At 41.0% G+C, this 12,169-nt stretch overlaps 1 protein-coding gene across 3 annotated transcripts in view; it reads left to right on the top strand.

Annotated features, from left to right (window-relative positions):
* GLI2 (GLI family zinc finger 2) overlaps positions 1-12,169 on the top strand; it is a 263,984-nt gene that overhangs the window by 117,945 nt on the left and 133,870 nt on the right. Inside the window, exon 2 of one of the 3 annotated variants that reach the window (XM_054972434.1) lies at positions 1,087-1,101. The exons of the other annotated variants lie outside the window; for them this stretch is intronic. Coding sequence (XP_054828409.1) covers positions 1,087-1,101 — 15 coding nt within the window. The remainder of the gene's footprint in view (positions 1-1,086; positions 1,102-12,169) is intronic. 3 annotated transcript variants of the gene reach the window in all.

Here is a 12,169-nt window from a genome sequence, read left to right on the forward strand (position 1 = left end):
GCTATTATGAGCATGTGTTGTGAATATCTTTTCTCAACGTTCCATGACATATGTAGCTTCAAAAGTAGTTCTAATGCTTTTAAGATCTCTATGCCAAACCACAGCATCTATGTCTCCTTTGCTTGTTTTTTTTTTTAAGGGTATCACATGTAGCTCAAGTCTCGTAAAGATACCAAAACAAACTTAAATCAAAGTTTCTGCTATAGACATTGGCCTCCATGCTTTCTCCTCCAGAAGAAACCTCTTCTTTTATATTTGTAGTGGGGAAAAATGTGAAAACAAGACTTGATACTCTACTGTGCTTGAAGTTGTGCCATTTACAGAGTGTGTGAATGTCTTTATAGATTCACTCATGCTAATTCATAGATCTAAAGTGCAAGAAACAGGGTTTATTTTACTTGAAAAGATCTTGGGGCCAAGCTAGATAGATATGAAGTCAGAAAATCCATGAATGGATCTCCTGTAGGATGTTTTTTAATAGTGTAAATAGGAGCTACAGTCCCCTCTGCACCCAGTTCAAATTGGGCTGTGGCATGGAAAAAGGGGATTAAATCTCTGCCCCAGTTCCATTTTCCATCTCAATACCTCACCTAACTGGTTCCGTGGGAAAAACAAATAGCACAAAGGTTCGTTTCCCATCTCTACTATCCCCAAGGGGTTTAACTCTTTGCTTCCATGCTACAGCCTCAATCCAAATAATTATGTCTCCTTTAACCCTTAGTTTCATTTTGTTGAATGATTCCTAGCCTTTATGGCTGCAAAAAATAAGCTTCTAAGCATGTAGTGTAATGAGGTCACAGAAGCTGGAGGTAACTGAAAAGGACTTCCAGTAGACATGAGTAGGATTCCAGTTTCTTCCATTAGCCAGAAAGAACACAACACATTTTACAAAGTTAGCAAATGCATGTACTTTGCAAGATTTTTAGGTTATTAAATCTGTTTTTTGTTATACAGATTTTGTATTAATTAATTTTGTCATGAAGTATACAGATAGTTCTAGGGTTGCCAGCCTCCAGGTAGTGGCTGGAGATCTCCCAGAATTACAACTGGTCTCCAAGCCACAGAGCTTAGTTCACCTGGAGAAAGTGGCTACTTTTGGGGGTGGACTCTATGGAATTATGCCATGACAAGGTCCTTTCCCTCCCCCAAACCCCACTTTCTCCAGGTTTCTCCAAGTTTCACCCCCCCCAGATCTCCAGGAAGTTCCCAACTTGGAGCTGGCAACCCTAGATAGTTCTGAAGCTGATTGAGAAAAATGCCTTGTCTCTAGTCACCACCCGCCTCACCTCTGAAGGTGGAGGCAAAGAGATCAGAGCTTGAAAGGCAGATCTTACACAGTGAGCAGGATAGTAGGGGAAGAGGCAGCCCTTCAGGTACCCTGGCCCCAAATCACTTAGGCCTTTAAAGGTAAGAACCAGCACAATGAATTGTTCCCAGAAACAGAGATGAGTATCCAGTGCAGATCTGTTAGCACAGGAATGATGCGATGCCTGTAACCAACCCCTGACTGAAGCCTGGCCACCACATGTTGGACCAATTCAAGTTTCCAAACCATTTTCAAAGACAGCCCCACACAGAGTGTATTACAACAATCTAACTTTGATGTGATCAGAGCATGGATGGCTGTGGCCAGATCATGCTTTTCAGAGAACAACTGTAGCTGGTGAACCAACTGTAGCTAATAAAATGTGCTACATGCCATGGAGGAGACCTGAGCCTCCAGCCATAGGGCAGGATCCAATAGCCCCAAGGTTTGAATCTGCTCTTTCAGGGGGAATGCTACCCCTCTAGGACAAGCTGACTTCATAGTCCCCAAGCAGCCTCTTTATTGATCAATGGCATCCCAGTCTTTGTCTGGATTCAGCTTCAGTTTATTGGCCCTCATCCATTCTATTACCTTCTCCAGACACTTATTCATACTTCCACAGACTCCTCCCCCTGGCTTAGCTGTTAAAAAGAAATATTTCTGGGAGTCATCTGCTTATTTGTGACAGCTCAGTCTAAATACCCAGATGACCTCTCCAGGTGGTTTCATGTAAATGAACAAGGGGGGCAGGATGGAACCCTGTGGTATCCATAGAATAAACACCACAGAGCCAAGCAGCAGTCCCCCAGCACCACCTTCTGGAATCAGTTGGTCAAGTAAAAGTGGAATTACTGAAGCACAGTGCCCCCTACTCGCACGGCCCAGCCAGTCTCTCTAGGACAACTGTATCAAAATCCTCTGAAAGATCACAGCAGCAAAGTTAAAAATCATTTCTAAAAATCAACAAATGCTCTAAAAATCTGATCCTAAAAGCATCCTTAAAAATGCAACCATAAAATTAAATCAGTAAAGCTTCACCAAACATTAAAAGCCTTCCAGGTTTTACCAGCTGCCTAAACATGGCAAACAAATTATCCATATGTGTGTAAGGATGCTAGGCAACTCTCAGGAAACTTCATTTCATAAGTAAAAGTTCTTTATTGATAAGATGCCAATATCATACACTTATGCCATCCTTGCTAGGACTGGTGGCTATAGACAAGTATCAAACAGATATAGGTTCCCCAAGGCTACTCCTAATTCCCTCCTCCTTTCTCCTAACAGTCTTCTAACTCTGCAGGCAGGAGAACAGGCTGTGTGATTCATGAACTGCTCAAGGTCAAGCAGGCTCCCAGACTCAGGAGAAATTACAACAGGAACAAACACCTCCTGTTCTCAGTTTCCCACCCTGGGTTCAAATAACAGAATTACCCCAACAGCATCAGCTTCAGCTGCAGGGGGGGTATTGAATATGACAGGTGATCCTGAGCACCTGACAATGTGTTCCTGTAGTGTAGTGTTCCACCACAGTGGAGGCCTTGCAACTCCATACCCATGTGGATTTCATGCCTGTAAAAGCTGGTCCATGAATTAATGCCCTCTCTGAAGATTTAAAGGAGTGGTAAAGAACACATAGAAGTAAAGAACACATTGAAACAAGGTATTTATTTATTTGAAACATTTTCATCTGAATAGGGTCTCCATATTAAATATTAAAATTTCAACATCAAAAAAGCATTTAAAATAAACTATACGTACAATAAACAATTCAAGGGAGGAGAGCCAATAACAGTTATTGGTATGCAGGGCTCAAACCTTGAAAAGCCTTATTCACCAGCATTTAGAATTGGGCTGGGAATAGGTTGCCAACTCCAGCTTGGGAGAATCCTGGAGATTTGGATGGTGCCTTTCCGGGGGTGGGGTTGGAATTTAGGGTAGGAATGTGCTGCCAAAGAGTCTACCCTCCATCACTTCCATTTCCTGCAGAGAAACTGGTTATCTGGAGTATGTAGGTCAGTTGTAATTTTGGAGAACTGCAGGCCGCACCTTGAGTTGATGATAACCCTGGCTGGGAGCGTATAAGCAGCTAGGGTAAAATAGATAATATATTTCCTATAACACACGCTTTTCAGACTCAGTGTCTTAGCTTTCAGGGGGAATGTAACCCTCTTCAGGATGGGTTAAATGGATAACCCACCAAACCTGGGTTGGTTCACCATCATAACTTCTGTTTAGTCTCATCTCCCTTGCAACTTTAGATCCTGAAACTCCCATGGAGGCATCCAGGTCTGTTGTCTGGAAAGAAGGTTCCAAATGTCATGGTGCCTATCTTCTCTGGATTCTTGGGGAATACCTCTAATGAGAAAGCCTATGGAATAAAATTCACTAAACTGTACATCAATCATTTTATGTCTGAAATAACCAATTAGTATTTTCTTCTGTTTTACCCACTGGTCCTGCAAGGATAATTAGGCTGAATCATATCCCTGCCAGGTTGCATTGACAAATGGCTATCCTGGCAGAAATGGAAGTTGCAGGGGAATGTTTGAAATTATGCCCTCAAAGTGGGTGAGCCAGTCATGGTAATGAGTGAAATTTCTACACTCCTCTATTCATGAAGTTATGTTTGGCTCTAGGGCATCTCGGCAAGAATGTATTCCTTGGCGTCCCATGCCTCTCCACTGTAAAAGTCATGCTAAATCCTTTATAAGCAGGTCATTGATTTCAATGTTAGTAGGACCAGAGCAAGAATAAGAAGGGGATTGTGGCTTAGCCCATCTGAAGAGGCCCATTGCAGGATGTAGGCTAGGTACAACTCTTGCTTTGATCCATACATGCAGCCTGTTTTGCAAATGGATTCCAGGAATGCAGCCTTCACACCACTTGCCAGTTAAGGTCTTGATCCTTTTGATTTCACTGGCTAGATATTTTTCAGTCGTGCTTCATATCTATAGACATCTGCCAGGTGTTCAAGCATCTGGCCTAAGGACTCAAAGAAAAGTGTGTGATTCTGGGACCCTAGAAGATACTTTCAGGTAGGTAGCAATATTGGTCTGCAGTAGAATAGCAGGATTTGAGTCCAGTGGCTCCTTAGAGACTAACAAGATTTTTAGGGCATGAGCTTTTAAGTCAAAGCTCCCTTCTTCAGATGCTGTAGGGACCCTAGAACTATATCTTATCTAGGAGCTACTTAAAGCACGGTGTTATTTTTCCCCCACCAGAAAAAGACTTTCTGATTGTGATGTCAAGGTTTATTATGTGTGAGATCCATTCTGACAAATGATTTGGTTACATGCCACCACCTCACCATTACCATCATGCTTACTAATGGAGCATGATATACAATGAACAGATTCACAGAAAAAGATTCACGCAGAACCCTACCCTGAGATGAGGCCCTGAAATCCACCTAACAGTGGGTGGGGAGGGAGGTGAGAACAATCATTTGAATGAACCTCATGACTGTTCAGAATTAACCAGGCAATTGACTAATTAATGCTAGGGCATCTTACTTAGGGCATAGGACTTGTGTAGTAGTATCATGTTCCACAGAAAGACCTGAGCATGGTTGTTCATGTTTTTAGCAAGACACACTTTTGGGATGTTTATGGTAGAATCTTAAGCAGAGTTGCGCCCTTCAAAAACTATTGACTCCAATAGACTTAGATGGGTATAGCTCTGCTTAGGGTTAAAGTGCAACTCTAAGAAAACTTTCCTGGGAGTAAGCTCCACTTAATAGACCTGAGGATTCTAAGAAGAACTGCTTAGGATGGCACTGTCAGTAAGCTAGCAGTGTGGTATGACTAGCTTTCTATGAATGCTATCTATAGTGGTGAGATATAAAATTTGGCCATTTGATAAACAAAAGTAGAAACATATATCTGACCTTATATCTGTTCTTCACATACACACACCCACAACCACTAGAGAATCCAGGATCAAGTTACCATATAAAACAAGATTGAAGAGTCCTGCTGGACTAGAGTAAAGATCCATCTAGTCCAGCACCCTGCTTCTCACACTAGCCAACCAGATGTGTCTGCGAATGTTGCAAGCAGGGCCTGAAGGCTCCAGCTGCTGCCTCTCAGCAATGTGGCCTGCATGAAACCTTCATGGATCTCTTTACTCCCCCCCCCCACACACACACACACCCCTTGTGCAAGCTAACCAAAAGACTTCAAGGGCTACTTTAAATGTTCAAAATAAAGATGATTTACAACAATGAGGTTGTCACTTACTAACCAACCTTGTTGTATAAACCAAAATATTCAGGGGGGGGGGCAGTAGACCCACATTGAGTGGTTTTATAAATGTGTTTTATTTCAGAAAAGCAACCTCTAATATTTATATTTTATCAGAGAAGGGATTTAACCTGCTGTTATCCCAGATTCTGAAACCTAGAGTAACACTGTCATATGTCTGTGACAAGCACCTGGTTTCCCTTTTATCCCTCCCTCCACCTTATTTCACTCCAGGATTTTTGCTAGCTTGTTGGAACTTCTTCCCCATTATTTTAAAGCAGCTGTTGTAAGAATGAGTCTTGAGATCCATCTGGTTCCTCTAACCCAATAGCCCTGCACACTTTATTTCTCAAACGAAATTGCAGCACGTGCTTGCTCACACACACACATACACCCCTTAAATACAATGGCAGCATTATATAACAGTGACTTCCCCGCAAAGCAAACTTCCTTTGAGTTGATTGTTTCTCTTCTCTCCCCTTTAGAATTAATGCAGCAGTCAAGCTCACAATATGTTTGGAGATCTGAGCCAGTCTAGAGGGCTTCTCCTCCTCCCACCACGCTGCCCCCCCTCCCTTGCTTTCTGGAGGAATTGGCAGAGGTCTGTATTATTAGGACACAGGCCAACTTGTTCTAGTGGAATTTCCTGTCTGATTTTAATTCCCCCTCCCTTAGTTTTCCCCCTCCCCTCCTTCAAAGTGAGACAAGAAAAGCTTTTTTAATTACACTGCCGTGGGTTACTCTTTCAGGATATTATTATTCTTATTAAGTACTTCCTCTTGGGAAGAAGCAGAGAAGTGAAGCCTAACAAGGATGGTGGTGCAGTCGAGACTTGTGGCCTTATTGTTCCATAATAACTTTCAGATTGGAGAGCTGCTTAGACATAAGTCTTGGCATGACATCCTGGCAATGAAGTGGTTTCCAAGGCTCTGAGCACTTTGCAGCTCTGGACCTGTGGAATTAATGAGTTGCTGACTTAAAACCCTCCAGGTTGAGTTTTCTGCTCCTCTGGATTTGCAGTTTCTTAAAAGCTTAGATCCAGTACCACAGCCGGTGGCAAACTTAGAGCGTTCCTGCCAAAAGTGTGGCCAGGTCACAACCTGAAGGACACCCAGTGAGCACACAGCAGCTGCTTCTCCTCAGTCCCATTTCTCATAAAACCCGGGTACAAGCAGGATTCCCTTTCTGCCCTGTAACTGCCAGGGGTGAAATGTGGACTGTTGGCTTGAGAAAGATGCAAGTGTAGAGATTGGATGGTACTGAGATGCAAGATGAAATGCAGGGTGGGTCTGCTTCCTACTTCAGAGAGATAAGATAGCAGTATAGGTGTTTTCCCACATAGGGATTTTTTTTTCTGGATCTCCCATTCAAATGGAAGCACTTATTCAATGAAACGAATCACAAAACCCCTAGGCACATCATGCCCTGATCTTTTGCCATAATGCTCATGGGAAAACACACCCTTTGCACGAAGGTCATGATCCATACATAAGATAGTGTCATGACAGAAACGTTCCTTCCTCCTTTGATGGTTCTCTGAGTCCTGACTCTGAGTGTACCAGCCCAACCTGGGTTTCTTCAAACAACAAGGAATTGCCATATTTTCAGTGATTTTCCTGCTTCTGCTGGGAGTCAACTGCATCTAGAGGTGCCTGGATACACAGGCATTGAGATATTTAAAGGTACGGAGCAAGAGGCCTTTAGCTAGACTTGAATAGCTTGCCTAAATTATAATACACTCAGAAGAGAAGTGGTACATTGCTTGTGGAAGAAGCTGGTGAAGGGTTATTCTGGGCCCTATAGAGGTTGCTCCAAACTGGCTCCATTTGCTCACAAGATGCGGGATTGTGAGTGAAAGTGTTATTTATGTATTTGGTTATTTGTTTAAATATATCCCTCTTTTCCCTGTGGCTCAAGGCAGCTTACAAATCAAAAGTAGAAAGCACCTGGTTCAAATCTCACATTGTCTAGGGACAAACTCATTTGTTGACCCTAGGCAAGGTAATTTTCTTTGCATCACCCTCCACCCCATTTTCAATGTGAAGATAATAGTACCAGCCTATCTTACAGAGGTTTTATGAAATAATATATAAAAAATACTTTAAAGGCAGGAAATTGCTTCATAAACACTAAGGAACCAGCACAAGGAGGATTTCTTATAAATAGGGCATCCAGTCCCCTGGTGGGGGTGGAGGATCCTCTGCTCTCAGCCTCTACTCACTGCTGCCACTCACCTGGCCAACAGGAGGAAAAGGTCCTGGAGAATGGACCCAGGAGGCAAGAAACCTCCCAGGCCACAGCGCAGCTCATTCCAGGAGTGAAGTCATGCACTAGATGGCGGGCATGTTCTGCCTTTCACAGGGGTGAAATTCCAGGTGTAACATCATTATGCTGTGCTGGAGCATGCATGTTCTTTGCACAGGCACGAGAAGTCTAAAAACGTAAGTGCAGGATCCCCCACCCTCCTGCCAAGAGGGTAAGATACCTGGCAACCCTAAATAAAATGTCGCAGAAACATTGTGGTGTGAGAACAGCACTGCAATGGATTCTTCTGTGCTTAACTATAAAATATGCATTAACTATCTACCCAATGGGAGAATGGGATCCCTATAGCAAACTGCTTAAATCAGTCTGTTTCTCCTAATAAACAATTGTTTTTTTTATTTAATACATTTTTACTCTGCTGTTTCACAAGCTCAGCTTCGCTTTCAAGTTTTAAAAATAATCTACAAAAATAAAATAAAAATCCACAAAATAAAAATAAGATTTATTAAGCCCTATCCATTATCAACATGTTAAAACATCAGAAAAAATATTACCCGGTCTAAAAAACAACAACCAAGGTGTTGCTACTCACATACAAACAACAGACTCCAGTATCAGCAAAAAGCTTTCTGAAAAAGCCTTTCTGAAGACCCAAAAGGATCAGGATACCATAAAGTAACAGCTGAAAATTAACAAAGTCACAACAGTAAAGTGACCCTAGCGTGGGTGAAATTGTGAACTATTGTTGTATAGCACTATCCTGTCTTGGAAAAGATATTTTTTTCCCATGACCAAAGAACAATAAAATGACAAAAACATTTTCTTCCCTCAAGGAGGGACTGTTGCAGTGGCTCATGCGGAATGCCCTTCAGGTCCAAATCTAGGCAGTTCCCTGTTAATGGATTTCATGTAGCAAGTATGGGGAAAGACCGAGAGGGACCTAAATGGACTAAGGATCTGGCTCACTGAAAAGCAACTGGGATAGCTTTTTCAGAGGTTTCATGTACCGTTAAGCTTCAAGAAGCCACTGAAGCAGTTGTCTTTAGGTCAGGAATGCCTTAACTTTCTAATTGATTAGGATACATGGTTCAGAACCATATTTGGGGATGCTTTTATACTCTTACGTATTTTTATTTCCTTTATTAGGAAAAGTATCCAGAACCTCTAGCAGAACAATAACACACTCTTTCCATGTCGTCTTCTACCAGAAGGTATTCAAGCAGCTGCAGTCCAAAGCTCATTTTCACAGCACCTCCAATGAAGTTTTTATGGTCCTTGTTCGGCTGCTGGTTTCACAGAGCAAAGATGCAGCTGGGGAATAAAAACTAGAGGTCCAAAAGAAAAGATGCAACTTTTAAGAGAGCAATAAGAGTTCAATTTGTAATAAATGGGTCTGAAGTAGGGTGTATCACTGACCTCCAACCACAGGGGATGTTTGGAAACAGTTTAATGAGCACATTATTCCATCATTATTCGCACTGGTATTTCCTGTGTCTCCATCAGAAGTGGCTGGTACTGGACACCAGTGCAAAAAGAAAGAGAAAAGGTTGCTGGATAAGCTGTCTTTCACTGGTTTCTTATGAAACAAAAGGTCCTTGCTGATCAGTTTACTGCTTAATTTTACGCTCTGGTATACACACCACTGCATGGCTCTGCTGCATTTTCCAGATACAACTATGGTAGTTGTGGCACAGTCTTCCTCTAACACTGTAGCAGTTAAAAGACAATATAGGTTTGAGCTATGATAAACAAAAGAGCATTAGGACAGTACAAGTACTATGTATGGGTAACAGGCAGCTGCAATATCTGGTTTGTTAGCTATTCATCCAAATTCAACTTTATTTGAATGAAAGCACCCATTTTTGACAAAAAATCTATCACAGTACATATGTGTGCGCATTATAAGCTGTCTGTCTCCTTTGCCTGGCCCTTTGCCTGTTGAGGAGAATCATACCATCCCAATGATTGATCCGTTTCAGAAGTGTGGCTTACAGAATCATTGCACTTTTTTGTAAGTTGGTAATTGATCAAGTATCTGGATCCTTTTAGCATGGAAAAGTTGGGAACTTTGGCCTTCTTCAGCATCGTAAGGTAGGATCCACACATTGTTGGAGATTGCACTATCATAATTATTCACCACTTGTATGGTCAGAAGAATCCAGGAGGTAAATGGTTACTATAGTGCAATATCTAGCTTGTGTGTGAATCCATTCTATGTGTGGATCCAAGACCAAAATCGCACTTACATTGTCCAGCTCATGAAATAAATTTAATCGTAAATCAGTCTTCTTACATGGTAAATAATCCAGAAATCTAGTGCAGGCACTGTTTTAAAAGGCCTTTCTGTTTTTCTCATCAGAAACCTGGTATTTGTGCATTTTGAATTGCCTTTCTGTTTTTCACATGTGCACACCAACACTAAGAAAAAGCCTGCAAATGTGGCATGTGTGTATTCTAGAATCTGAATTTGTTGATACTTAAATGCCTTCAGTCCAGACGTATAGATTCTACATCCTTGCTTGTGGGAGGGGGGGAATCTGACATAGCCAGGCTTGGAGGTTGATAGATCACCTCTACAAAGCAATGCAATAAAATTTGGACTAGATTTTTATATAGCTCAGATTACACATTCACCTCTGGCTTTAAAATGTGCAGACAAAGTGTAATTAGTAACCACATAATTACCTTCTTTAGAGTAAGTACATACAGTCTGCATTGGGCATATTTTGTAAACAACTTCAAATAAGTCATGTTTTTCTAAATGCTATTCAATGTAAGCCCCCTAATGGAGTTTTGATCACAGGTTAAGTCACAGCTACTGTAAGTTTGGCTGTCTGCTGTGTTTTGCCTTCCTATCTTCTGATTCTGTGTCAGGTGGGGGTCCTACACATGGCTTTCCCAGCAAGTTAATATTCTGTGTGGTAATCATGACTTCATCTACAGAGAATCCCACAGGCGTACCAATGGGATATGCTCCGTCATGTTGCTCTGACCCAGTTTTTTTCCCTCATTCTTTGTCTCAGACCTTCTCTGACCCTTCCCTATTATCTCCTCTGATAATTCACCCAGTCCATTATTAACGGTACATTAGCTTAGGTTTTGCTTTCAGGCAAGATATTTTTCTTGTGCTCATTCAGTCACCCAGCTCACTTAAACAGCAAGATCATTATTCAGATGACACCCTGAAAACAGCCAGAGACATTCTTCTTCCACATACTGATAACCTTAGGAAGTTTGCTTTCTGGGATTATGATTTGAGATATAAGTTCCTGAGCTCTAAGGAAAATCAAATGGAACCCATACCACTAGCTATAATTTCTTTAGGGATGGGGAGTTGGGTGACTATAAAGATGATTTAGCTCTGTATTCAGAAGAATTCCCATTTGGTCTCTTCTATCACTTCTGCTACATCTGAGAAAGTAATTATGATTGAAATGGGCCTGTGGTATTAAAAGAATGAGTGCATCCTGTGCTGTGCAAATCAGCAAAGACACATTCCTTCAGTCTCAGCCAAGACTCTCAAGGATGTTTCACTTGATAGCAAAAATATGGAGTACCAAGTTGTGCTGTTTATGATCTCTATTCTTGTCAAAGTGCTCCTTTGCAAAACAAAGCCCGCAGGGATGAAATTCTAATTCAAGATGTAGGTAGGTCCCAAATAATTATCAAAAAGTCTGGAATATTTTCAAAGATGGGAAAGATTGGAAATTTCTTGATTAGGTAGAATTTCTGCTGCCAAAATGAACATACTACCAAAGCTGAATTTTCTGTTTCAAATGTTACCGATCCATATAGATAAAAAGATCTTTAAAATGGCAGAAAATGATAAATAATTATGTATGGAGTGGGAAGAAACCAAGAATAAGATTTAAAATATTACAAGATTTAAAAAAGAGGAGGTTTAGCTGTACCAAACTGTACAACCAAGTAGCTGCTGGATATCAGAATGGATCATAAATCTAAACAGAAGGAATATCAAATTGGAGACAATTGATTGATACTAAAGAAGTAATCCATAATTATTTATGGATTAAGAAATCATTAAAAACTATTCAAAGACAAGGTGGCACTCATATTTTGAGAGATGGACTATTAAGAATATGATTTCAGTGCAGAGATAGAGTAAGTCCACCAACCTCACCATTGATATCTCTAATTGATGCCTATTATGATATTAGCATAAGAAATAAAAGTGATTATATAAATTATGAATACATGATGGATAAATAAGGGGAAATAAAATCATGGCAAGAAATTGAAGATGAAGGAAAAAATATTCCATGGTCGCTGTATTATCAAATGGTGTCTAAATTCAAAGAAGAAATAGCTAAAGGAGGGGGCTAGATAAGAAAGAAAA

This window comes from Eublepharis macularius, chromosome 2, assembly GCF_028583425.1.
Source record: "Eublepharis macularius isolate TG4126 chromosome 2, MPM_Emac_v1.0, whole genome shotgun sequence".
Classification (NCBI taxonomy): Eukaryota; Metazoa; Chordata; class Lepidosauria; order Squamata; family Eublepharidae; genus Eublepharis; species Eublepharis macularius.